This window comes from Carlito syrichta, unplaced genomic scaffold (genome assembly GCF_000164805.1).
Source record: "Carlito syrichta isolate Samal-C Ts95f unplaced genomic scaffold, Tarsius_syrichta-2.0.1 Scaffold302457, whole genome shotgun sequence".
NCBI lineage: Eukaryota > Metazoa > Chordata > Mammalia > Primates > Tarsiidae > Carlito > Carlito syrichta.
The window spans coordinates 558770-586443 of NW_007246553.1; the positions used below are offsets into that span (position 1 = coordinate 558770).

A 27674-nucleotide genomic window follows, 5' to 3' on the forward strand; every position below is an offset into this window, starting at 1 on the left:
TCTCATTTCTTTCCCCATGCTGCTTCTTGCTCCTCACTTCCTCCCCTTTTGTACATTCCTTTTTTACATGATATGGACTATGTCCTTGAATAATTCTTTTACATGTGTAATATTTGATGATCCATCATTTAACTAACTCCCACCAGGAGACTAAGTTCTGTAAGGGCATGAATTCTTGCCTTTTTTGTTCCCTGCCTTGCCTACAACAGTGCTTGGCAAAAAGTAAGTGCTACATATATCTCTTGGCCTTCTGCCTCACTCCCACCCACTTTAAATATTTTTAATGGAAAAATTATAAATTGCCTATCATATTTTCCTGAATTCTGATGCCAGGTCCACCCCCCAGAATAGTTCATCTTTATTGATGACTAAAAGTCATCATTATTCATATCATATTATTCTCATCTGATTACCTCTAAATTAACTAGCTTCAGTATGCCAAGTGTTTGGATTTTATTTTTCTTTATATCAGGCTAGAAGTGGTAGTGTAGAAACTTGGGACAGGGTAGAGCCCTCTGAGAGCATCATTTGCTGGGGCCAGAGATATTCTAAGAAATAGTGTCTAGAATATGTCAACAAAAGGCCATGAGATCCACAGAGGAAGGAAAGGAGAAGACTTATTTTCAGAGGGAGTAGGGAAGCATGGCTCTTGGGGAAACTGAAGGTGCTTGCTCCACAGAATGAGGTGGGGCTAGTATATATGTCTGACAGAGTCAGTCTTACCTACATATTGAGTAGGGTTAGGGAAAATCTATGAGTATTCACGAGGTGCTTGTGCAGTGGGTAAACATATATGTTATACACATCCCACATTCACATTGGCATGGGGTTTTAGCATTAAAATGGGATTGGAATTTGGCTCTTTACATCAAAGAGTGAACTGTAGTGCACAAAGAAAATTTGTTCATAACTTCCACAAGTTGTCTGAAACTGGTTTAAGGTCTACAGAAATATATCAATAAAGAATGTTTATAAGATAGATCCTCTGTCCAATCAGAGTTATGATAGGACCACAAGGCAGAGAGGTTGGAAGTTTGTTGACTGTCATCTGATAGGAGGTCTGTCAGGGTTGACTGGAAATTTTTCCAGGTGTAATTTTTCAGCAATGTTTTTCAGAAGCTGCCTTCTGCTTGATTACAGTAAAGAAATCATATAGCAGTGAATAGCACTGGGATATATGACCAATCCCTTATCCTACTAGTCATGAGATGGGGGGGTTGTTTTTGCTTTTGTTTTTCTGTCTCATTTTAGCCATGTGAAGTCCCTCTCATCTGTCTGTTGGAGTATATTTTGACAAAGAGTTAACCTGGCAGACGTCCATGCTTGAAAGAGGGAAAATTTAGAATTGTAGCCCATAAAAACCAGATAAAAAAACAAGTTCAGAGTTGAAGATGAGAACCCAAGTCAGGAGAAATCATTGCACCAATGAAAAAGTGCCTGCAGAAATTTTCTATCAGGTATGGATGAGAAAGAAGCAAGTAGTATAGCTCCTGTCCCTTCATAAACAGTGATAACTTTTCTTTTATCTCTAATCCCAGCTCTGCCTGCCCATTCTTACTGTTGAGCCATCATTCTCACTACTGCTAACTCTATTATACCAGTTATCTTAGATTCATAAAATACTACCCCAAAACATAGTGGCTTAACAAAGAATTGTTTATTTCTTATTGTTTTCAGATTGGGTCAGTATTTTGTGCTGGGCTCAGCTGAATGGTTTTCTGCTGTTCTCCTCCAGGGTCACTTTTGTGGCTTTAGTTATAGGTAGCTCAAATAGGGCTGCAGAGTATAATTTAGCCTCATTCACTTGTCTGGAGCTTTTTTGCTGGCTGTAGGTTCAGCCCTCCTTTTCTCTACATGGTCTCTCACCTGGGCTTCTTTACATGATGTCAGGAGTTCTAGGAAGACGAAGTTGAAAGCTGCAAGGTCTCTTGAGGTCTATACTTTAGAACTTCATAATATCACTTCTGCCGCATGCTGGTCAAAGTTACAAGGTTAGCCTAGATACAAGAAGGGTGCAGAAGTACAAAATATTATGGCTATGTTTTTTATTCCACACCTGTGCCTGAGAGCCTACCTCTCAGCATTACCTTTAGACTTGTAATTTCCAGTATTGTAATTTATGTGTTCACATAGCTCTCTTCTTGTAGAATTGAAGTCTTTGAGGGAGGGAATTAGGCCATCAATAAATACAGTATAAAGCAGAGGACTTGGTACTAGTAAGACTCAATAAATGAATGTTAAGTCAATGGTGATATGCACATCACTGTTTTGTGGGAAATTTTGTGATTAAGAGATTGATGGAAATAGTATTTTGTTAAAAGTACAAAGTAGTTGGAAGTATACCTTTTTAGCTTAAAATAGTAAAAGTTTTCGTGTATGTCAATCAGTAACCACAGAATGCAATTTTCTTAGAATATACAACCTATCTGCATAATAGAGATTTAGCAGTATTTCCTTAATCAAGTCCCAGATAAAATACCAGAAAGATGTCATTTCATTTCTTTGCCATCATTATCATTCAAACATGTTGGACCTAATAGTCAAAGTTATATGTTGTCTTGTAGCATGTATTTAATGTCAGATTTATGACCATTTGTGACAAAATAACAAGATCTTAATAAGAAAAGTCTATTTAGAAATGTAGCCCCTAATTACTTTACTTTAAAAAAAATACTTTGAAACTGTAATTTGGTGAGACCTCATCTCTACAATAAATCAAAAAATTAGCCAGGTGTGGTAGCGCATGCCTGTAGTTCCAGCTACTTGGAAGGATGAGGCGGAAGGATCGCCGGAGCCCAGCAGGTCGAGGCTGCGGTGGCTGGGAGCAGCCACTGCACTCCAGTCTGGGCAACAGAGTGAGACTCCAACTCAAAAAAAAAAGAAACTGTAATTATAGTTTTAAACCTTATGTCACACAGTTCCTAATGACCTCATGGGGGTGAATTGTGCCTTTACTCCATCTGACCAAATTGGGGTTAACAGCAAATGCTGTTCTGGTGCCTTGTGGTAAAAATCGCCTTCTACTTCTGCACCTGTGTAAACTTCCCTGTCTGAATGGGAGTGAACTGAAGGGGAAGTATTTGCTGAATTAGTGTTGTAACCCACAGTCTAGACAAGTGCCATGGCCAAACCTAATGTCCCTACCAAAGGTGAATAGTTTCAGTATGAATGAAGAGAAGGAAAAAATAGTAGCTGAAGGTAAAGAAATGAACAAATGAGTATGTAAAGAGAGAAATTTAGTATTACATTAACACCTCAAAAGAGTCTCAGAGCAAGAGATGACATTGTCTCTTTTTGGAACCTGAAAAGATTGAATGTAAACCTACAAACCTGAGAGGCCTCACCTTGAGAGACATATTCCTGCAATATGAGACTGGCCTAATTACAGTGTTAATGACTGAATGGGATTCTAGTAATGTGCCAATATCTTTTGAATCATATATCCTTTTGACGCAAGGGGTCCCTTTTAGAACACTGGGGTGAACTGTGGACTGTGACATCATGAAATATGTATTTTGTCTTCATCCCCTTTTCTTGGCATACAACTCTTAAAATCCTTGGAATCTCCACGGTGATGTCTTTTTGTATGATGATGAGTTGATTGATGTCTGGTAGGCCCTAGGTGGCTTCAGCATGGGAGCTGGTCACCAGAAAGACCAAGGCATGTTGGCACTTTCAGCCCCAATCTCTGGGGAGGGAAGAAGGGCTGAAGACTTGTTCACCAATGGCCAGCTGTTTAATTATACCTTTGTAACGAAGCCTCCATAAAAACCCAAAGGGACAGGATTCCAAGAGCTTCCAGATAGCAGAACAATGGTATGCCCAGGAAAGACATGGGAACTTCAAGTCCCTTACCCCATATCCTATCCTATGCATCTCTTCATTTGTATTATTTAAAATATCTTTTAGAACAAACCAGTAAGCATTAAAAAATTTTTGAGTAATCTAAAAGCCCCAACTATTACCTAATATTAGTTGATGACACTAAAATGATAATTGGATATGTCATGGAATTTAAAAATCCTAGTTCTCACATAGGTAATAATTCCACATTGAATTTCACTTAGATGCTGTGATACCCACTTCTACTGCTATCCTCTGCTACTAGATGCTGTCAAGCAGCTGTCCTATTTTTCCTCTTGTGGTTCAGAGATTACTATAAATTTGCCAAAATTTTTTTGAATCCTCTATGCATGATAAGCTTTACATTTCTATAAATTATTATTTTGTCCACCTGGAGACCTTCAGACACTTTTGTTTTATGTAACTGTGGTCTGCAAGTTGGTAAAAACAAATTTTATTAAGAGACCAAAGGACACATGTATATGCAAAGTTAATATTTGCTCAGACAAATAATCCTTCATGAATGCAAAATGCATTTTATGTGGATTACATCAAAGAATCACAGAATGAATAACAACTAATCATAGAAGGACATTTGGTGAATATTTTAGGTAAATATTTTTTAAAACTTTTATCTTGTGGAGCTTCAAGATGAGAAAAATAGCTACGTATATGAAATCATGTCTTAATATAATACCACCAAAATAAGTCTTATCAAACATAATGCAAAATTAAAATTGAAAAAAGATAAAGTAAGCTTTTCTGGCTATGGAAAGAAAATATATAGAGACAGAAAAGAAATTGAATTTCACATCTTTGTTTCAAGATAAAAATGAATTATTATAAAATAGACCTGTGTTCATAACTTAGCCTTTCCTGTTTGGGTTTTGTACTCTGCAAGCAATCATAGGACTAAAGAGAAATTTATTATAAAGTCACCTGGGATATCATTTCATAAACATAGAAAGCAGCATTTGAAATTGGAATGGGAATAATGAAAATTTCATTTTAAAAGAATGTAAATGGGAGGGAAGGAAAGAACTGTTGAGATACATAAAAGAAAGTCCTTGCTTGTCTTGAATTCCTATATATACTGAAAAGTGTTTTCCATTAACAGAATACTGGTGCCACAGTAAATATGATTAGATCTTTCTCCTCTATAGAAAGGGACCAAAACTGTTCTAAAGATGCTTTATGTGGTAGTTTGCCAGATGAGGCTGTCTTCCCATGTGCCAAACAGGAGCATGCATGGCCTAGGAGTTCATTAGGCATCCTCAAACCAGAGACAACTGTGCAGGCTGGCCATGCAACTCTGTGGAAAGATTTAGAGGATGTAGTCTATTACTGACCCTCTCAGTGACGTGCAGAGTCAGCAGATCCCTTGCACAGAGAAGATAATCCTGCAAAGAGTTAACTGCTGCATGCTCTACAGAACATTCTGTATCTAAACCTAGGTGTACTCCACCATAATTAGAGTATATTTGTTCATTAGTAGCTGAACATTTTGGAGACTGTAAAAAAGTTTTAATGATTCTGAGGCTCATTGTGGCACTTTGTGCATCCCAGGTTGCCCAGTTGTTCTGTGCCTTTATGTGCCTTTTATATCTTAATTTAGGTCTTAGTATGACTGTGTATATCACTTCATGAAAGTATAAGCCATAACAAGTGATTATGAAGGAATTGTTATGTGCCTTTAAACAGAATAGGAAAAATAATGCACATTTTAGCCCTCTCAATTATATCCTGTGTTCATAGCCCAAGCACCAAGTCAGGGCTTTATTTCGTTAAACTTACATGGGAAAGTAAACAAGTCTCAGGAACAAAACAGCAGAAATCTGTCTACTCAGGGATTGAAGTTTATAACTTTTATCAAAGTAAAATAAATAGTATTTCAAAGAAACCAAAAGAATATTCACCACTGTGGAAAACTGAAAGAACAGGGGCTTTGGAGCAAGACAGATTCCATACTCAGCCACTTACCGGCTGTGTGCTCTTGGGCAAGTTATTCAATCTCTGAGTCTGTGTCTTTATCTGTATATAGAGATGTCTACGCCTCTGCATGATTGTTAGAATTAGGAGGTAATAGGTAAAATTCCTGCTCATGAGCCTGACTCATAATAGGTGCTCAGCAAGTGGTTACTGATATTCTTACAGGGTTGGGAAGTGTGATTTCTTGGTTGTAACTCACATTTATTCAGCAGAAGAGAGCTAAAGGATACTTGTATTTTAATAATTTGGCTCTTAGGTGGGTGGAGCCATTGGCCACATAGAATGACACTCCTCTAACTACCCTTCAGGCGTAACATGCATTCATCAGCTGCTGACACTCACAGTTGTGCTAGCAATATGGAAGACTCTTCACCAGGGCCCTCTACCACCACTGGGTGGCTAGATTCATCTAACCAGTTACAGGATGACAATGGCTGAAACCTAGAGTATACAGAATATTAGAGCTGAAAGGACCACATGCTGACTACCAGCTTGTAGACCATAGATAGACCCTTGATTCTCCAAATTATTGCAAGTGTTCCAAGTGCGCACCAAGCATCATCTGAGAATGTCTTGCATGTGTGTGTGTATAGTACTATTTTATTATGATTAATAGAGTACAAATTCGTTTCAAAACATTGTTGAATTCATAGAACCTTTTAATCATGTTATATTTTAGCTGTCAGCCATTATAAAACATATGCTATCAGGGAGATGTGTCGTACAAAAGGAATTATAAGCTTACTTGACCTTATTCAGCAGTTCTTGTGCTCAGTAAAGGCAAGAACCGGTACTCTCTCCAAGATCATGAAAATATGTGATATATAAGCTTATACAGCTTTTTAAGGAAAACACTGGATGAGAACTCTCTCCCAATCCCTAGTTCAGAACTTCAAACAGTGCAGATGTTTGCACCATTGCTTCTGGAAAAAAAAAATCTCTGAAATGTATTTAATGTACAGATTAGTATGTATGAAATTGAGTATTGTGACAGAGCATGAGTTATATAAAAAAAACATTTAAAACAGTGCCTGACACATAGAAAGCACCCAGTAAGTGATAGTTATTGTAATGTGGCTCTTCAATAAGGAGTGGTTTTGTCACTTTTTTCTGTCTGTTGCTCAGAGTAACTTATTGCATCCAAGTGTAACATTTTAAGTTATATTATTTGTCACTCAGGCACGTAGCTTCTGTTTTCACTTCTCATACTCAGAATGGGAGTGAGTGGATATTTTTTAAATCTCCTTACAGGAGACTTTTCAGAGTAGAGGCTCTTACCATCGGTATTGAGGCTAACTGTAGAGCCAAGTCCTTGGAGTGCATTTGTTACAACCTCAGACAGCTATGGGCCTTTAGTGTGTATGCTAAGACAGAGCTCAGTTTTGTTGTGGAATTGCCCATTGGATTTGGTATATTTCTGTGAACTAAAGAGATCAAAGCATTTACTCTCCCTCAATATTTTTAACATCCTCCCTGTCCCCCTCCTGTTCTTCTAGACCAGACTCTTTATTTATTAAGAGGTTTAACAGTAGATCAATATTTATTTAAAATTTGTACCCAGAGGTAGTCTCTAGAGCTTTGGTATCTCATTTCACAGTGTGGCCTACAGGTGATAGAGAGCAGAAAACATTGACTGAGAGAGATTTATATCTGACTATACAAATTCATAAAACTATAAACCATCCAGATTAGTCACAGTAGTTAAATGCAAAGAAAGGTCCACTTGGGTTTTTCAGGTAAATGTAAGATAAGTGCTATTGCTATATGCTTGCTTCTGAATTCTTTTTCAATATTCATATTCAGTATGAGTTCCCTTTCTTTAGCTAACTTTCTAGAAATATGACTTCTTAGCTTAAAAAGAGAATTTGTGGAATTTGCATTTGTACATGTCCAACCAGAACTCTCTTATATGGAAGTCACCCAAGGAAAGGAGATGAAAGAGCCAAAAGAAGCAAGCAGTTCTATAAGTGCTGAGCATAACCATTTGAAGTAAGGGCTGATGTCGTACAGTACCTTCCATAAATGTTTTTCATTCACTCAGCTGTGTCAGACAAGAACTTGGTTGTTTTGTGTCCCAGCTGTCAGGCAGCAACCTCCTTGGAAGGAATCACCAAATGCCTGTTTCCACAGAACATACAGCCCAGTGGAGCCTTACTCCAGGGGCATACATAGACTCCATGGTTGAGGCATCCAAGCCTCCAATGGGGATCTTCTTCTGCTAGTGAGAAGGTGGTAACCTGGTATAGAATAAATACATTAGGGCCATCCCTATACAAATTTTTTAGAAGTTATATCTGCATTGTTGACCCTATCCATTGCCCTCTCACACCCTTAAATGTTCACCCTGTACCCCAATGGACTTTTCCATACAACTCCACTTCATGTCTTACCCAGACCTGCTTTGCTCAGCCAGTACTCTATTTAATTTTCTCTTTCACTTCTTTTTTCCCCACTGTCAGAACATATCTGCCTTGTCATTCCAATCCCTTAAGACTTTATGATGTCTATTAATTATCTGTTCAAATAATTTATGCCAAAAGATAAGTGGTAATATGTTCCTCCTTCCCCACAGGTGACATATTTACATTTTAGCAGTGGCTTTAAGTAAACGAAGAGGCTCAAGTACTAAGTATTCTGAGTGACAGGCAGCAGGAGAGCTCCTTCAGGAACAACAAGTCATTGGCTCCTACCATAGAGCTTTGAACCAACCCTGAGCAAAAAGTATAAATTATGTTCTACCCCTCACTCCATACCCGGTTGATAACTGCATACACAGAGGCAGCACTTTTGTTTCCACCCTTCCAGAAGTCTGTGGCATTTTTTTTTTTTTTTTTTGAGTTGGAGTCTCACTCTGTCACCCAGACTGGAGTGCAGTGGCCACTCCCGGCCACCACAGCCTTGACCTGCTGGGCTCCAGCGATCCTTCCACCTCAGTCTTCCAAGTAACCGGAATTACAGGCATGCGCTACCACGCCCGGCTGATTTTTTTTATTTATTGTAGAGATGAGGTCTTGCTGCCCAGGCGGGTCTCGAACCCGTGGGCTCAGGCAATCCATTCACCTCAGCCTCCCAAAGGTGTGGGATTACAGGCTGAGCCACTGAGCCCGGCTGGCACTTTTTTAAAAAAAGAGAAGAGGCACTTTAATAATGGGACTAATTTTCAGAGTTTTACAGCTGGGGGCTTCCTTTGGGGCCTCTTTTAGAAATAAGTATTCCATTAATAATGGTCATAGAACTCACCAGGGAGAAGTAAAAAGTGAGGTAGAGGTTGCAAAGGCAAGAGAGGAGATGGGAACAATATGATGAATGGAGAACTGGAAGTGAGATCAGCAGTGCACTGAAAATGAGAAATGGAGGAAGATTTCATACATACACGTTTTGTGTTCAAAGGAAATAGAAGATAGATTCTGAGTGGAAATAAGCAACATCTGACTTGCAGAAGAATCTGGCCTGTCATTTCATTTTTGGTCAATCTCTGAGCCCATTACTTTCAGTTAAATAGTGACTATGGTATTGACAGTATAAAACAAGCCCCAAGATACCACCTCTGTTGCTGAAGGCACCCACCTTGCCCAACCACAGTTTCCCAGTGTGCTCTGATAGTTTATTTCCATTTCTGTTACTGTGTGCAAAATCTTACAATAAGTAACAGGCAATCCTGGTCTCCTTTATTAGAACATATATATATATATATATATATATAGTGTGTGTGTGTGTGTGTGTGTTTATGACTTCTACTTATTCTGGGTATCACTAAGTTGCACAACCTTCAAACTACTGCCACAATGTGGTGGGCTAGTCATGTAGTGGCTACTGAGGCTACGGTAACTTCTGGAATCATGCATTGTTCTAAAGCAGCTGGTGACATTTGGCTTTTCCTTTAAAAAACATATTTTTATATGCTTATTATATAGATTGTTTCTTTTGGGAAGGAATTTGAAGTGTCACTTTCTTTCTAATTTTGCCTCTTCTTGTTTAAAATTCAAAAGTTATAGCCATTGGCCATAGATTAAGTTGTGTGTGATATGATTACTTTCTGAAAAAGAATTACTAGATATATTGGGAGGCATTAAAGATAGCCAAAATTGTAGACTCTGGGATTGGGTTGCTGAGGTTCAGTTCCTGCTTCCCCCCACTTACTGACTGTGTAGCTTTGGTCAAGTCACTTATTTTCTTGGGCCGCAGTTTAATCATCTATAGGAATGGAGATCATAAGCACAGTAATTTCTAAGAGACTTAGTATAGGAATAATGCTTCAAATAGTGCCTGACACACAGTAAATACTATGTAAGTTGTTTTTAGGATAACTGAGTTTAACAGCTTTTATATTCATATGAAGAAAATTGTCAAATAATGTATTTGAATTAGAAGAAAGTAGGAAGGCATTTATTCTCCAACATATGGTTTGAGACTAAATTCAAGTTTTGCTGTTATACATGTGCCATTTTATAACTGTGTTGCTAACATGTTTTGAACATTGACTGTTTTCTATGTATTGTGCTAAGCAGTTTACATATTTAATTCTCACAAAACCTTATGAGGTAGATAAAGTTTTTATCCCCATTTTATAAATAAGAAAACTGAAGCTAAGAATACGTAAATTTCTAAAGGTCCAAGAGTTAGTAAATGATGTAATACGTTGTTACTTCTACCATATATAAAAATAGATTATAAGCCGGGCTCGGTGGCTCAGCCTGTAATCCCGCGCCTTTGGGAGGCTGAGGTGAGTGGATTCCTGAGCCCGCGAGTTCGAGACCCGCCTGGGCAGCGAGACCTCATCTCTACAATAAATCAAAAAAAAAATCAGCCGGGCGGGGTAGCGCATGCCTGTAATTCCAGCTACTCGGAAGGCTGAGGCGGAAGGATCGCAGGAGCCCAGCAGGTGAGGCTGCGGTGGCCGGGAGCGGCCACTGCACTCCAGTCTGAGCGACCGAGTGAGACTCCAACTCAAAAAAAAAAAAAAAAAATAGATTATAGCCTTAAATGTAAGACCCAAAACTATAAAATGACTTGAAGAAAACATAGGGGAAATGCTTCAGGACATTGGTCGAGGCAAAAGATTTTATGGCTAGGAATTCAAAAGCACTGGCAACAAAAACAAAAATAGACAAATGGGACTATATATTATATGAAAAAGCTTCTGTGCAACAAAGGGAACAGTTGGCAGAGTAAAGAGACAACCTGGAATGAGAGAAAATATTTGCAAATCGTACATTTGGTAAGGGTCTAATAGCCTAAATTTATAAGGAACTCAAACAACTGTATAACAAGAAAACAAATAACCTGATTTTAAAATGAACAGAGAACCTTAATGGACTTTTCTCAAAAGAAGACATACTAATGACCAACAAATGTATGAAAAAAATGTTCAGCATTACTAATCGTCATGGAAAGGCTAATTAAAACCTCAATGAGATATCATCTCACCCCAGTCAGAATGGCTATCATGAAAAAAACAAAAATAACATACTAGCAAGAATATACTGGAAAGGGGACTCTTATACATGGTTGGTAAGAGTGTAAATTTATATAGCCATCACGGAAAACAGTGTGAGGTTTCTCAAAAAAAAAAATGTAGAAAATACAACCCAGCCATTCTGCTATTGAGTATTTATCCAAAAGAAAAGAGCTCAGTATATGGAAGGAATATCTTATCTTGACTGCAGCATCTATTCACAATAGCCAAGATAGGAAATCAACATAAATGTCCACCAACAGATGAATAAAGAAAAAGCAGTATATATATACACAACAGAATACTATTCAAACATAAAATATTAAAATCTGTCATTCATGGAAGCATGGATGGACATTGTTTTATTTTTAATTATTATTATCATTACTTTTTATTTTAATGATGGGAGCCTCTATCGCCTTGTCTGGAGTGCAGTGACCGGATCATAGTTCAGCGTAGCCTCCAACTCTGAGCTCGAGTGAACTTCCCACCTCAACCTTCTGCGTAGCTGGGACTACAGGTGTGAGCCATTCACCTGGCCATGGAGGTCATTAGGTGAAGTAAAACAAGTAGGCACAGAAAGATAAATACCACCTGTTCTCACTCTATGTTGGAGCTAAAAATTAAACAAAGAAAAAAGTTGAGCTCATGGAGGTAGAGAGTTAAATTGTAGATAATAGAGACTGGGAAGGATGGGAGGGATGGAGACTGGGAAGACGTCAGATAACAGATACAAAATTACAGCTAACTAGGAGGAATGAGTTCTGGTGTTCTGCGGTACTGTAGGGTGAATATGGTTAAATTAATATAATACATATAATTTATCGTATATTCTCAAAAAACTAGAAGAGAGGATCTCAGTGTTCTTAACACAAAGTAATGATAAATGTTTAAGATGATAGAAATGCTATTTACCCTGATTTGATCATATAAATATATATGTATATACATACACATATGAAAATATCACTCGTTGTCCCCTAAATATGTACAATTACCTTATGTCCACTAAGAATAAAAGAGGAAAAAGAAATGGAAAAATATACTCACAATTCTCAACAATAAATGTAAGAATAAGTAAATAAACCTTCAAGCAATACACTTGACCTGTATGGAGGAAACTATTAGCATTTTCTGAAGGACATAGAAAGATATTTGAATAAATATTAGAACAAGAAATATACAACTAAAATCAGGTTTGTGAATAAATACATGCATGTGGCACAAATGCATATAAGAAGGATGCATCTCAGTTTGCAACAATGAGTCTTGAATGAGATTGGCAAAGACTTGATGGGAAACTTACTTTTAGCCACAACCTTGTGTGTTTAAATTGTTTAAAAGCACGTATTGTATATAAGTGATACAAAAATTCTTAGAAAAGAATAAATGGGATTTATATTTGTTTTAAATTGGTGCTTTTAACCACTGTCTGTAATGCCCCCAAAATATACTTGCAGCTAACTAAATGTAGATTTTTTAAGAGTAATAACATATTATAATTCTTTTTTCAGAATATAGTAAAGCAAATGAAGTATGCTGCCCTTATTTTACACTCCTTGGATTCTTAGTTTTATGCCGTATCTTAGTCAGAACGAGGAAACACTAGGGCCTTAAAAAGGTTTCTCCTCCTAAGTACTAGTAGTTATTTGTGGCTCAGTATTATCCAGACCCAGTTTTTGTACAAAAAATGGGGGGCAAATATTTCTCTAATTCATTTCTACATGAGGGATAAATCCTGACTTTGTAGTCATAGCTGCAAGTAGTAAACAACATTTGGGTCCAAGCAGCATTCCAAAGAGAACCTTTGGCTCAGCCTCATAGTTCTTCCTGGCTTATTTGCTGTGAGAGTGAGCATCACTACAGAGCAAGACGCCCCCCCCCCCCCTTGTGCTTTCCAGATTCCAAAGAAAATTTACTCATCTCCATTGCCTGCTGGCACTGGAGTTCCTGTAACTGCTCTTTGTTCTTATTTGATCCTTAATTAGCCTGTCTCATAGTATATTTGCTTTGTAAGACACCTCTGGTACATACTCAGAAGTCTGACTTTGAATCTTTAAATAAGATTACTCCGCAGACATAAGTGGAACATTTCCATCTCTTTTTGGCAGCGAGTAGCATTTGCTGTTATATTCCTCTGCATGTGGTGAGATACAGCTATCTCTGATACCTCCTGTGAATGACAACGCCAGCCTATTATGAGATTTCTCACTGCTGAATTCTTACAGGATTTGCGGTCTTTAACACACAGACTCATATTGGTTGTTCTCTAGCAGTTCCACGTGTGAAGAGGCAGGGGGCACTAGAGTGTAGATACTGACTCAGGCCCGGGCAGTGGTAGGCTTAACCACAAAGGGAATGGGGAGGAACGAGGGAAGAAAGGTATATGTCTGCCTTATATACCCAATTCGATTGTTAGCTTCTCAGACCAGAGGTCACATCTTTTTTTCATATTTCTTTTAATAGTAATTAGAATATTAGACAAACAGTGAGTATACAGTACATGCTTATGGCTGAAGGCCTAAAGTTTTATTTAAATCATAGATTATTTCAACAAAGATACCGTTTCCATTCACTTGAACCGAATGCAGCCCAAAAGAAGTAGCATTTTCTGTAAATGTTACTGAAATTTTATTTATACTGAATTGAAAGTATCTCTAAATTAGTCTTATTTTAGCCTCATAGAACTATAATCCTTATTTCAGAGGACAAATCTCTAAGCTGGTAGTGCAATGAAGATGACAGCAGAAATGTATGTAATTATAGTTGTAGGTTACGACTCTGAGGAAAGTACTAACAATGAAATCCCATAAATGACTAAAATGTTGTAGTGAATATGAACTCATTCTGACCAAGGTTTGTGGCCCTGGGTGGACTGACTGGGGTTAGGAGGTGCATGTTATTGTATTGCTGTACTTCTGTCAAAAATTTGGTTTAAAAAAAAGTCAGTCGATTTACATGCATGTGGGTGTGTTTCTGGATCTTCTCTTTATTCTGTTCAATTGAATTGTATACTTCTTTTTTTATACCAGTATAAAACTGTATTGATAACTGTAGCTTTCTAGTAGGATTTGAAATCTGGTTAGATAAGTACAACAACTTTGTATGTCCTTTCTCAAAATTACTTTGATTATTGTAAATTCTTCATTTCTACATTTTTAGGTACTTGCTTTATTGGTGCTACTGTAAATAAAATTTGTTTTCCAATTGTTTGCTGCTAACATACAAGAATACTTTTTTGTATATTAGTATTTTTTCTTGCAACCTTGATAAATTCATGTATTATAAACAAGTTCTTTTTATAAACATTCTCTGAGATTTTCTATGTTTAAAAAAATCATAACTGCAAATAGAGATAGTTTTACTTCTTTTTGGATATCAGCCTCTTTTTATGTCTTTTCAAAGACAAGGACCTACAGAACAGAAATTCTTTTGAATAGAAGTGGTGAAAGCGGGCATCCTTACCTTGATCTCAACAGAAAACAATTTAGTCTCTCACTATTAAGTGTGATATTAGTAACTGAACTTTTTGTATATGCCCTTTGTCAGATTGAAAAAGTTCCTTAACCCTTTGCACTCAGAGACATCTTGCAGATCACCTACTAGCACTATTTAACAAAATAGTGAAAAATGAATCACTTCATATTAACTAGTATAGTACTGGAACCATCATTTTATTGTAGTGGTATTTGGCTTATAATGAAATGTTGGACATTGAGGAACTAACTTATTTATGACAAAAAAATCAAAATTTTATATCTTATATTTTGATAACTTGTGGTAACGTGTGAAACAGTCACTGACACGCATTGCAGGTTCATTGAGACATGTTGTGCACTAGTAATTTGTTTGCTATATTCCACTGGTATTTTTCTATTTGTTTTCTTCCTCCCACGTTATGATAACTGTGATAAAAGCTAAAAAAATCCTGCTGGTCAACATCATGACACTTATGCCAAATCGATTTATATGATAGCTGCTTTTTTCTTATTTTGTATCTGCATAGCGGTTTGTTTGTTTTATTACACTGTCCACTAATTCATTTGTAAAATACAGAGTAAAATAGTCTATCAGTTTTCTTATCTTACTAATACTTGTTATATGTGGTCTTATTGCTTGACGATATACAACAAAATTTATTTTCGCTGCAGGACCATCTTCTTCTGGAATATCTTCCCATTCCTCACTTTGACAATACGTTGTCTTCTACATCTTCAAAACTACTAACACTTTCATTGCCATTACTTTCCATTACATTTGCCTGTTGTCTTCATAGTGGCATGATATCATTATCACTACTGTCATTTTCTCCCACATCAATGTTTATTTTTTCTAACTTATCTGTATAAAAGTCTAAATCTAGCTCATTTTCACTGCTGCTTATAACTCTCACTTTTGTCTTTTCAGTTTGCTATTGTCCTGCAAACTAAATAAATGGATAAAAAATTTCTCACAAAATGAAACTTATCAAAAGATACTACTTTTCCAGCTTAGTGCAGATAAATATATTCAATCTGTGCCACTCGATACTTCAATATGATTTGCCTTCAATGTCAAAAGTCTCTTTCTTTTAAGACTATGTTAGCCTGCTTATCTATCTTTTCAAGTCATACCATATGATACAAAGGGTATACCCACAGCTGCCTTTCTTAAACAAATGCTCTTTATTGATACCTTCTGTTACAAAGAAGTGTTGGCACTACTATGAAAGCACTTCACACATTCTCTATGTAACGCCAGCTGATTTTTTTTCTTTTTTGAGTTGGAGTCTCACTTTGTCACCCAGGGTGGAGTGCAGTGCCATGCTCACAGTCACCCCAGTGTCAGCCTGCTGGGCTCCAAGAGTTCTTTCAACCTCAGCCTTTCAAGTAGCCAGAAATATAGGCACATGTTACCATGCCCGACTAATTTTTGATTTATTGTAGAGACGAGGTCTCACCAGGTTGCCCAGGCTGATCTCAAACCCACGGGCTCAGGCAGTCCACTCACCTTGGCCTCTCGAAGTGCTGGGATTACAGGCTGAGCCACCGAGACCAGCATGATTTTTTTTTTTTTTTTGCATATATCTCAGTATATATTTCATTTCTGTATTTGCTCTTTTGTGCAATTTGAATGGAAAAATCAAGGAAACATACTTTTTTTTAAATTTTGTGCTTGCGTAAGTTTGTCCTGTAGAATCACCAGCAATGTCTTTATGTCCCCTAAGATGGAACATCCAAGTGGTTTGATAGATTTATGATGTCCCCTCAGAAGGGACATCCAAGTGCAAAGGGTTAGTATTTCTAGCTTGTTGAGAGTTTTATCATGAATGAATGTTGAATATTGTCCATTGTTTTTTCTGCATCAATTAAACTGATCATGTTTTTTCCTCCTACCTTGTTCATCAAGTGAATAACATTGATTACTCTTCAATCATTAAACCAAACTTGCATTACTAGCATAAGCCTCATGTGGTTGTTATCCTTTATGGCCCTCCATATTCATGGCTTCTGCATCTGTGGATTCAACCAACCAAAATTAGAAAGTCTTTTTTAAAAATGTGTGATGGCATTTGTTCTGAGCATGTACAGACTTCTCTTGTCATTATTTCCTAAACAATATAGTATAACAACTATTTATATAACATTTTCATTGTTTTAAGTATTTTAAGTAGTCTAGATTTTTTTTTATTTTAATGTAAAAATGTGGGATACAATTCAGGGTTAGGTATACAAACATTTATTAGGTATACAAACATTTATTAGGTATACAAACATTTATTAACCCCTGTTAATGAGGTATGCCCCTCCCTGCCGTAGTAGTTTCCTTCAACTACCAATCCCCCCCCCACACACACCAATAGTTTCTCATTACTGCCAGTTGCTTTCTTATACCATTATAATTGTTCAAGATCCTCTCATGAGTGAGAATATATGGAACTCTGTTCTTTGTTTCTGTGATAAGTCACTGACTATTATCGACTCCAAATCCATTTGTTGTTGTTTATGGCTGCATAATATTCCATTGTATATATGTACCACATTTTTTTATCCAATCCAGTTTCGATGGGCAACATGGTTGGTTCCGTGTTTTTGCTACTGTGAATAGAGCTGCAATAAACATTCGTGTGCAGGTATCTTCTTTGTAGAATAATTTGAGTTCCTCTGGGTATATTCCCATCAGGGGAATTGCTGGGTCATATGGAAGGTCACTTTCTAGTTCTTTCAGAAATCTCCAGACTGTTTTCCAGAGAGGTTGTACAAGTTTGCATTCCCACCAGCAGTGTAGAGGTGTTCCTTTTTCTCCACATCCTCGCCAGCAACTATTGTTTGTTTTATTAATGATGGCCATTCTTACAGGGGTTAGGTGGTATCTCAATGTAGTTTTGATTTGCACTTCTCTGATGATGAGTGAAGCTGAACACTTTTTCATGTGTCTGTTGGCTACCCGTGTATCTTCTTTTGAGAAGTGTCTACTTATGTCTTTTGCCCACTTTTTAAAAGGGCTGTTTGTTTTTTTTCCCCTTTGGTGCATTTGAGTTCCTTGTAGATCCTAGATGTTAGGCCTTTGTCAGATATACAGTTGGCAAATATTTCTTCCCATTCTGTGGGCTGTCTCCCTGCTTCTTGATGGTTTCTTTTGCTTTGCAGAAGCTTGTTAATTTGATGAGGTCCCACTTGTCTATCTTATTTCTTAAGGTCTTGGCCTTTAAGGTTCTGGATAGGAATTGGTTGCCAGTTCCAATTTTCTAAGATTCTTAGAAAATCTAAGAATGTCTCCTGCATTTTCTAAGATTCTTATAGTTTGAGGTTTTATGTTTAGATCATTGATCCATTTAGAGTTAATTTTTGTGTAAGGTGATAGGTAGGGGTCCTGTTTCAATCTTCTGCATGTGGTCAGCCACTTTTCCCAGGACCATTTACTGAATAGGTTCTCCTCTCCCCAGTAGTTGTTGTTGGAGGCTTTGTCAAAGATGAGCTGGTTGAGGAATTGAGGCTTTGCTTCTGGAATCTCTATCCTGTTCATTGGTCTGTGTGCCTGTTTTTATACCAATACCAGGCTGTTTTGATTACTGTAACTTTATAGTAGAGTTTGAAGTCTGGAAGTGTGATACCTCCTGCTTTGTTTTTCTTGCTAAGGATTGTTTTGGCTAATCATGGTCGTTTATGTTTCCATATGAATTTCTGTATTGTCATTTTCAGGTCTGAGAAGAATGATGTTGGTAACTTAATGGGTATTGCATTGAATCTGTAGATTGCCTTTGGTAGGATGGACATCTTAATAATGTTGATTCTTCCTATCCATGAGCATGGTATATTTTTCCATTTGTTTGTGTCTTCTTGGATTTCTTTGGGCAGTGTTTTGCAATTCTCATTATAAAGGTCTTTCACTTCTCTGGTTAGGAAGATGCCGAGGTATTTCATTTCTTTGATGGCTATTGTGAATGGGATTGTGCTTTTTATTTGGATCTCTGCCTGCTTGTTGTTGTTATATAAGAATGAAACTGACTTTTGCATATTTATTTTGTACCCTGAGACTTTGCCAAAGTCCTTTATCAGTGTCAGCAGGTTTTTGACAGATTCTCTTGAATTTCAAGGTATAGGATCATATCTTCAGCAAAGAGGGATAACTTGACTTCCTCTTTTCCTGTTTAGATACCCCTGATTTCCTTCTCTTGTCTAATTGTCTGGGCTAGGACTTCCAACACAATATTGAACAAGAGGGGTGAGAGTGAGCGGCCTTGTCTTGTTCCAGTTTTCAAGGGAAATGTTTCTAGTTTCTGTCCATTTAGCAATATGTTAGCTGTGGGTTTGTCATAGATGGCACTTAGTATTTTGAGGTATGTTCCTTCTATACCTAGGTGTTTGAGGGTTTTTATCAAGAAGGGATGCTGGATTTTATCAAAAGCTTTTCCTGCATCTAATGAGATAATCATGTGGTCCTTGTTTTTACATCTGTTGATGTATTTAATTACATTTATCATCTTGCGAATGTTGAATCAACCCTGCATCCTGGGGATGAAGCCTACTTGGTCATAGTGGATGATTTTTATGATGTGCTTTTGAATCCGACTTGCTAGAATTATTTTGAGGATTTTTGAGGATCTATGTTCATAAGGGATATTGGCCTGTAGTTCTCTTTCTTTGTTGCATTTTTACCTGGTTTCGGTATTAGTGTAATGTTAGCTTCGTAAAATGATTTGGGGAGAATTCCATCTTTCTCAATTGCCTGGAATACTTTCAATAGGATTGGTATCAGATCTTCCTTGTATGTTTTGTAGAATTCTGCTGGAAAGCCATTTGGTCCAGGCCTTTTTTTTCCTGTAGGTAGTTTTCATATGATAGAGTCAATTTCCTGGGTTGTTATTGGTCTATTCGGTGTCTCAGTGTCCTCTTGTTTCAACTTGGGTAGGTTGTGTGATGTCAGAAAGTCTTCCTTTTCACCTAGGTTATCAAGTTTATTTCCATGTAGGTGTACATAGTAATCTCTGGTAATCTTTTGTATTTCTTCAGGGTCAGTTGTGATTTCATCTTTTGTATTTCTGATTTTGTCTATTTGGGCTTTTTCTCTCTTTTTCTTGGTCAGTCTGGCTAGGGGCCCATCAATCTTGTTAATTCTTTTAAAGAACCAGCTTTTTGTTTTGTTGATGTTTTCTATGATATTTTTGTCTTCTATGTCCCGTATTTGGGCTCTTATTTTTGTGATTTGGATTCTTCTGCTAAAGTTGGGATTTTGGTGGTCTTCTCTTTTCAGCTCCCTTAGGTGGTTTGTTAGGCTCTCCACTTGTGATCTTTCCATTTTCTTGATGTGTGCTTGTAGAGATATAAATTCTCCTCTTAAAACTGATTTCATGGCATCCCAGAGATTTTGGTAATATTTCTTCATTTTCATTTGTTTCCAGGAATCTTTCAATTTCTTCTTTGATTTCAGTGTTGACCCAGTTGTTGTTCAGCAGCATGCTGTTTAGTGACCATGTCTTTGTGGGCCTTGGTGAAATTTTGTTGGTGTTGATATTTATTTTTATTCCACTGTGGTCTGAAAAGGCGCATGACAAGATTTCAGTCTTATGAAATTTGTTTATGTTTGATTTATGGCCAATGATGTGGTCGATCTTGGAGTACATTCCATGTGGTGATGAGTAGAATGTATATTCTGTGGTCTTTGGATCGAGTGTTTTGTAAGTATCAATGAAGTCCATTTGTTCAAGAGTCTCATTGAGGTTCTGGGTGTCCTTGCTGATTTTTTGTCTTGATGATATGTCTAGGATTGTGAGTGGGGTATTAAAGTCCCCCACTATGACAGTGTTAGAGTCAATCTCTTTTTTAAGTTTGCTTAGAAGCTGCTTTACGAGCATTGGTGCTCTTATATTAGGTGCATATATGTTTAGGATGGATATTTCTTTGGTTGATTGAACCTTTTATCATTATATAGTGACCTTCTTCATTTTTTTTGATTTTTGATAGCTTAAAGGGTATTTTTTATGAGATTAAGATCACAACTCCAGCTTTTTTGTGTGTTCTGTATGCCTGAAAATTTGTTTCTCATTCTCTTATTTTGAGTCTGTGAGTGTCCTTTCTGGTAAGATACGTCTCTTGGAGACAGTATATTGTTGCCTCATATTTTATCCATTTTTCCATTCTGTGTCTTTTCAGTGGTACATTTAGTCCATTCACATTCAGCTAATTATTGAAATGTGAGGGTTTATGTTTGTCATGCTGTTCTTATAGAGTTGTTGTTGTACTTGGTTTTTTTGTTGTCTTTCTTTTGGTTTTTGGGTTGGTTCATGTGTGTTCTCAATCTTTTTCCTGCACTCTTGTGAAGAACATTTTTGTTCTTTTTCCCTTTTCTTCTGAGTTTAATACTTTCTTAAGAGTTTCTTGTAAGGTTGGCCTGGAGGCGGCATAAGTTCTTAGGGATTGGATGTCTGGGAAAGATTGTATTCTCCCTCACTGATGAAGCTTAGCTTGACTGGGTAGGTTATTCTTGCTTGAAATTGTTTATCTTTGAGGACTTTGAATATTGGACTACATGCTCTCCAGGCTGAAGGGTTTCTGTAGATGAATCTGCTGCTATTCTGATTGGTCTCCCCTGGTAGGTAGTCTGACCTTTTTCTCTTGCTGCTTTTAGGATTTTTTTCTTTTATACCTACTTTGTTGAGGCAGATTATTATGCGCCTACGAGTTCTTCTCATTTGTTGTCTTGCTGGGGTTCTCTGAATTTCTTGTATTTGAATTTTCGCATCATTAATTAGATAAGGGAAGTTTTCTTGAATAATTTCATGGAATGTTTGTTCTAGGGTGGTCTCTGTCTCTCTTTCTGCCTCAGGAAGGCCAAGTACTCAAGGTTCATTCTCTTGAAGTAATCACTCAGCTTTTGAAGGTTTTGTTCTGTCTTTTTAAGCTTCTTGTCTATGTTTTTGACAGTTTGGTTTTGTTCTATATTTTGGTCTTCAAGTTCTGAAATTTTTTTCTTCTGCTTGGCTAAGTCTGCTTTTCATGCTTATTAGTTTGTTATTTATTTCAATCACAGTATTCTTTACTGCTGTTATCTCAGTTATCAACTCCTTCCTATTTTCCTCTTGTCTCTCCTCAATTCTTTCTATTCTCTCTAATTAATGTCTTGATGTCTGGGTTTGTAGTATGTAACCAGTCATTCTGGGGGCTCTTCATTGTTTGCATTCCGAAGTCTGTTTTCTCAATATCTGATCTCCCAGGGGTCTGTGTGAGACCTATATTCTTCTTTTGATTTTTCTTCATTTGTGTAGATTTGCCTCCCCACTTTTTCCTTTTTTTCTCCCTCTTTCTTCTTTAAATCTGTTGTTCTGGGGTGGCGGGGATGCTTTTTGCTTCTGTTTGCTCAATCTCCTATTCTTCCTTATGTGAATCTTCTGGCTTTGTTCGATTCTGAGGCTGGATTGTAGGTTGAGGTTTATACCTTTTGCTACTTTGAGATTTATTTGAGGGGCAAGCTGTGATTCAAAATTTATCTGCAGATCCCAGTATCCACTAACAGGTGTATGGATACTCTGGATCCTGCTTCCCACTACCTTATAATCTGTTCATGAAGTGTGGGTATTGGTTTGCTCCCAGGAAGTAAAATGATGTAAGAAAAGGGAAAGAAATGGAACAGGGAGAGGGAGAAGCAGGAGGTGGAGATAGGAGAGTAAAAGGGAGAACAGACAGAGGTACCCACTAATAAATGAAAATAGACCTGAAGACGGATAAGAGTAAGAGAAAACAAAAACAAGAACAAACAATCAAACAAACAAAAAAGCTGGTCTCTACCTCCAGCTGTTCTCTGGTCCCACTAGGTGATGGTGGCTTGAGATGGGGCTGGGCGCCTCAACCAGGGTGGGGGCTCCAAGGGCTGGGCACCTAGGGCCTTCCTGAGCAACAGCAGCTTGAGACGGGGCTGGGCGTCTTAGCCAGGCCAGGGACCCGAAGCTCCTATGGGCAGGATCCGCTGTGGCTTTGGGCCACGCAGGGTGCTTCCGCCAGGGATGAAGCTGTTATCTCCGAGGGGCGGGCGCCTAGAGCCTCCCTGGGCAATGGCGGCTTGAGTTGGCTGGGCACCTCACCCAGGGCGGGGACACAAAGCTCCAAGGGGTAGGCGCCTAAGGTCTCCCTGGGTGATGTCAGCTTGAGATGGGTCTGGGCGCCTCAACCAGGTCGAGGACCCAGAGCTCTGAGGAACAAGCCCAGGCAGCGGCTTTGGGCCTTGCACGAGGCGCTTTCGCCAGTGATGGAGCCGGTAGCTCAGAGGAGCAGGCGTGGAAGGTCTCCACAGGCTGTGGTGGCGTGAGACAGGGCTGGGTGCCCCAGCCAGGAAGGGAGCTGGCAGTGGCTGGGTGCCGGGCAGAGCAGTGTAGCCAGCAAGGGAACCCAGAGCTCCACAAGGCGGTATCCCGGGACCGCCACAGGCTGCGGCGGCTTGGGGCCGGGTGAGATGGTGTAGCCAGGGAGGGAGCTGGGAACTCTATGCAGCTGGGGCCCGCGGCCACCTGGGGTGGAGCAGCGGCAGCGGCGGGCCATGGTAGCCCGGCGTGCGAGAGGCCGAGGGTCTCCAGGCCTCCAACCGGTGCAACTGGCAGTGAGCGGGGGGTGGGGGGAGGCAAGCAAGAGTCTTTATGGGAACTCACTTTCGGAGAATCTCACTGTCCCACCTGTGCTGTTGCCATCTTACCAGCACTGTAAGTAGTCTAGATATTATTTCAAGTATACAGGAGGATGTGTGTAGGATATATACAAACACTGCGCCATTTCATATCCAGACGTGAGCATCCTTGGATTCCAAGGGATGACTGCACATGGATTTGGTTATTGAATGTCCTCCTTACTAGATAGAGACTTTATTTTGTTTGCAGCTATCTTCCCTGGCAGCTAAGGGTGGACAGGAAAGACCTCTCTGCAAAGAGGGCATTTGGGCTACGAATTAATGAAAAGGAGTCAGCAGTGCAATGGGAGAGCACTCCGGCAAAGACAACAGCTAAGGGCAAAGCCTCTATGGTGGAAACAAGCCTGCGTCTTTCCGGGAGATCGTCTTGCATTTGGAGACAAAAAAAAAAATAACCCAATATGGCTGGGATATAGTAAATGATAGGGAAAACAGAGCAAGATGTGAAAGGAGAGAGAGAGAAGCAGGGCCAGATAATTATATAAGGTTTTAACTTACCTAGACGCCACAGAAAAAGAGTTGCCAACTCTCTGGCACTGCAACCATTTTTCAACCTCTGGGAACTTCTAGGGATAGTCTGTCAATGTCTACAAGTAATTACTATCCACATGCACCTATTTACATGTAATTAACTACAAGTAAATAAAATGAAAAGTTCACTTTCTTGTTCACACTAGCCCCATTGCAAGTGTCCAGCAGCACACATGGCAAATGGCTGCCTTATTGGACAGCACAGGTCAAGAACATTCTATCATCAAAGAAAGGTCTGTTGGGCAATGCTGATCTAGGAGTGCCAGTAAAAGGAGAAATAATGCCAAGTTTGCTTAGCCTCTCCTCTGTGATTTTCTCTTTTAACCCTAGACTCAGTGTTTTTCTATTTAAATGGAAATATATGTGGTCCCTAGAAAACTAGTGTGTGGCCTGTTTCATATGCATATGTTCTCGTGGATGATTTTTACCCATGACAGAAAAGATGGGAAGGACTGGTAAATCAGAAGTATTCTTAACCTCATTATAAATACATTGCAAATATAAAAATGCAAAGTGTGGAAGTCATAAATGTGAAAGCGGCTTTCAATTTGTTTTAATAGGTATTTTCTATGTCTTATTGTAACCTAGGGACCTTGCTGCAAGAAACTGCCTGGTAGGTGAAAATAATGTTCTGAAAATCAGTGACTTTGGAATGTCTCGTCAAGAGGATAGTGGAGTGTATTCATCTTCTGGTTTAAAGCAGATTCCTATTAAATGGACAGCACCAGAAGCTCTTAATTATGGTAAGAATAGACTGTTTTGATCTTTTGATAGTAAAAATGAACTGCATCAGCACAAAACATTCACAAGCAATGTTACAGAACTAGAGAAGAACCCAGAATGATTTCAGGATCAGCAGAAATGATGAGTAAATGTTCATACTCTGCACTTAGACATGAGCTCAAACTTAATTTGTAGAAATTATTAATCAGATTTCTATGTCTATGATTGCTATATTAAAAAGTGGATACATTTATAAGTACTTTTAAATATGACTGTATATCTGAGTTTTCTATTTACACAGAAAAAATGATTATTTTTAATAGTTTATACACAGAGGAGGAGTGTTGCTGTGGCTCTGGACCACTTCTTTTGAGTGCCTTATAATTGGTTCAATAACCTCATCTAATGTTAAGTTCCTAGAATATCCAGTCAATCAATTCTTCAGTTTCCCACTCCGAAATCTACATGGTTTCTTAGCATCTCAGTCTCTGGAACTGGTATAAATCTTCAGGAAGGGAGATAGGAATTACATTTTAAAACAGCAGGGTTTTTTCACTTGAATTTTTATGTGTCATTGTAATTGGAAATAAATACAGCTTGTATTATCTGTGGTTGAAATGAAATGGGCCATAACAAGATGGATAACAACTCTAAAATTTTGACAGTGGGGGGAGGACCATAGTATGCCTTAAGTGAAATTAGAAATTACATTTTCATTAAGGGAAGCAGCATATGAGCTATAGATTAGTGAATGGGTATGGTATGTTTTGAGTAAAATTATTATTAAATGATTCTTTGTTTATTTAAAGTGAATAACTACTTCATTATAGAAAATAAGTTGTAAGGCACTTATAAATGCCTTAATTTAAAGTCTAAATCAAAGACAGATAAAGCTTTTTAAATTTTTAAAATTTGAGTGAAATTCACATACCACAAAATTACACATTAAAGTGAACACTCAGTGGTGTTTAGCACAGTTCTCAGTATTGTGAAAGAAGTACCTCTATATAGTTCCAAAATATTTTCATCATTCCAAAATAAAAACCTACCCATTAAGCTGCCAACATCATTCTTCTCAGTCCTGGAAATGACAATACAGAAATTCATATGGAAACATAAACGAACACGAATAACTAAAACAATCCTTAGCAAAAGAAACAAAGCAGGAGGTATCACACTTCCAGACTTCAAACTTTACTATAAGGCTACAGTAATCAAAACAGCCTGGTATTGGTACAGGAACAGGCACATAGACCAATGGAACAGGATAGAGATCCCGGAAGCCAAGCCTCAATTCCTCAACCAGCTCATCTTTGACAAAACCTCCAACAACAACCACTGGGGAGAGGAGAACCTATTCAGTAAATGGTGCTGGGAAAAGTGGCTGACCACATGCAGAAGATTGAAACAGGACCCCTACCTATCACCTTACACAAAAATTAGCTCTAAATGGATTAAAGACCTGAATGTAAAACCTCAAACTATAAGAATCTTAGAAAACGCAGGAGATACCCTATGAAAATTGGAACGGGAAACAATTCCTATTCAGAGCCCTAAAGGCCAATACCTTAAGACATAAAATAGACAAGTGGGACCTCATCAAATTAACGAGCTTCTGCAAAGCAAAAGAAAACATCAAGAGAGCAGGGAGACAGCCCACAGAATGGGAAAATATATTGCCAACTGTTTATCTGACAAAGGCCTAACATCTAGGATCTACAAGGAACTCAAATGCACTGAAGGCAAACAAAACAAACAGCCCCTTTAAAAAGTGGGCAAAAGACATGAACAGATACTTCTCAAAAGAAGATATACGGGTAGCCAACAGACACATGAAAAAGTGCTCAGCCTCATTCATCATCAGAGAAATGCAAATCAAAACCACATTGAGATACCACCTAACCCCTGTAAGAGTGGCCTCGTTAATAAAACAACAGATGCTGGCAAGGATGTGGAGAAAAAGGAACACTTCTACACTGCTGGTGGGAATGCAAACTAGTGCAGCCTCTTTGAAAGATAGTGTGGCAATTCCTAAAAGAACTAGAAATTGACCTTCCATATGACCCAGCAATTCCCCTATTGGGAATATACCCGGAGGAACTCAAACTATTCTACAAAGAAGATACCTGCACACATATGTTTCTTGCAGCTCTAGTCATAATAGCAAAAACATGGAACCAACCGTGTTGCCCATTGAAGCTGGACTGGATTTAAAAAATGTACATATACATGATGGAATATTATGCAGCCATAAAGAACAACAAATATATGGACTTTGCAGCAACTTAGATGGATTTGGAGTCGATCATAGTCAGTGATTACTCACAAAAACAAAGAACAGAGTTCCATATGTTCTCACTCATAAGAGGACCTTGAACAATTATAGTGCTATAAGAAAGCAATTGGCAGTAGTGGGAAACTGTTGGGGGGGTGGGATTGGCAGTTGAGGGAAACTGCTAGGGGAGGGAGGGGCATACCTCATCAACAAGGGTACCTGCATGATCAATATACCTGACCCTGAAATGTATACCACATCTTTATAATAATTTTTTTTTTAAAGAGAGACAGAGAAAAAAATATGCAAGGGTTATTGTAAAACTTTTTCTTTCTTTTTTTTTTTTTTTTTGGTTAGGGGTGAGAGTGAAAGGATTTTCTCACAATCTCTCAGATCATCATGAAGAGGCCTACTCTTCTAAAGTGAAAAATTAGCACCCTCTTATGATTTAAATATAAATCACACTTATAATCACAAAATGTCTACAACATTTTAAGAATTATTTGACAAGCTATTCTTGGCTCAGTTGGAGGATCTCAAAAGTTACTAAATTTGTCTGGAATTTACATTACAAAAAATTTCCTATAGGCAAAAAAAGGTTCTTGACAAATTATGTTACCAAAAGCTATTTTCTAAATAAATTGTATATAAATCAATGTAAGGGGCAATTTTAAATTAAATAAAAAGTAAACCACTGTTGTGAAA

The 27674-nt window shown here is 38.0% G+C and overlaps 1 protein-coding gene across 3 annotated transcripts in view; it reads left to right on the plus strand.

Annotated features, from left to right (window-relative positions):
- Positions 1 to 27674, plus strand: part of FER (FER tyrosine kinase) — a 414242-nt gene that overhangs the window by 380230 nt on the left and 6338 nt on the right. For all 3 annotated transcript variants that reach the window (XM_008056755.2, XM_008056756.2, XM_021711703.1), the window contains one exon: positions 24560 to 24714. In XM_008056755.2, coding sequence (XP_008054946.1) covers positions 24560 to 24714 — 155 coding nt within the window. The remainder of the gene's footprint in view (positions 1 to 24559; positions 24715 to 27674) is intronic.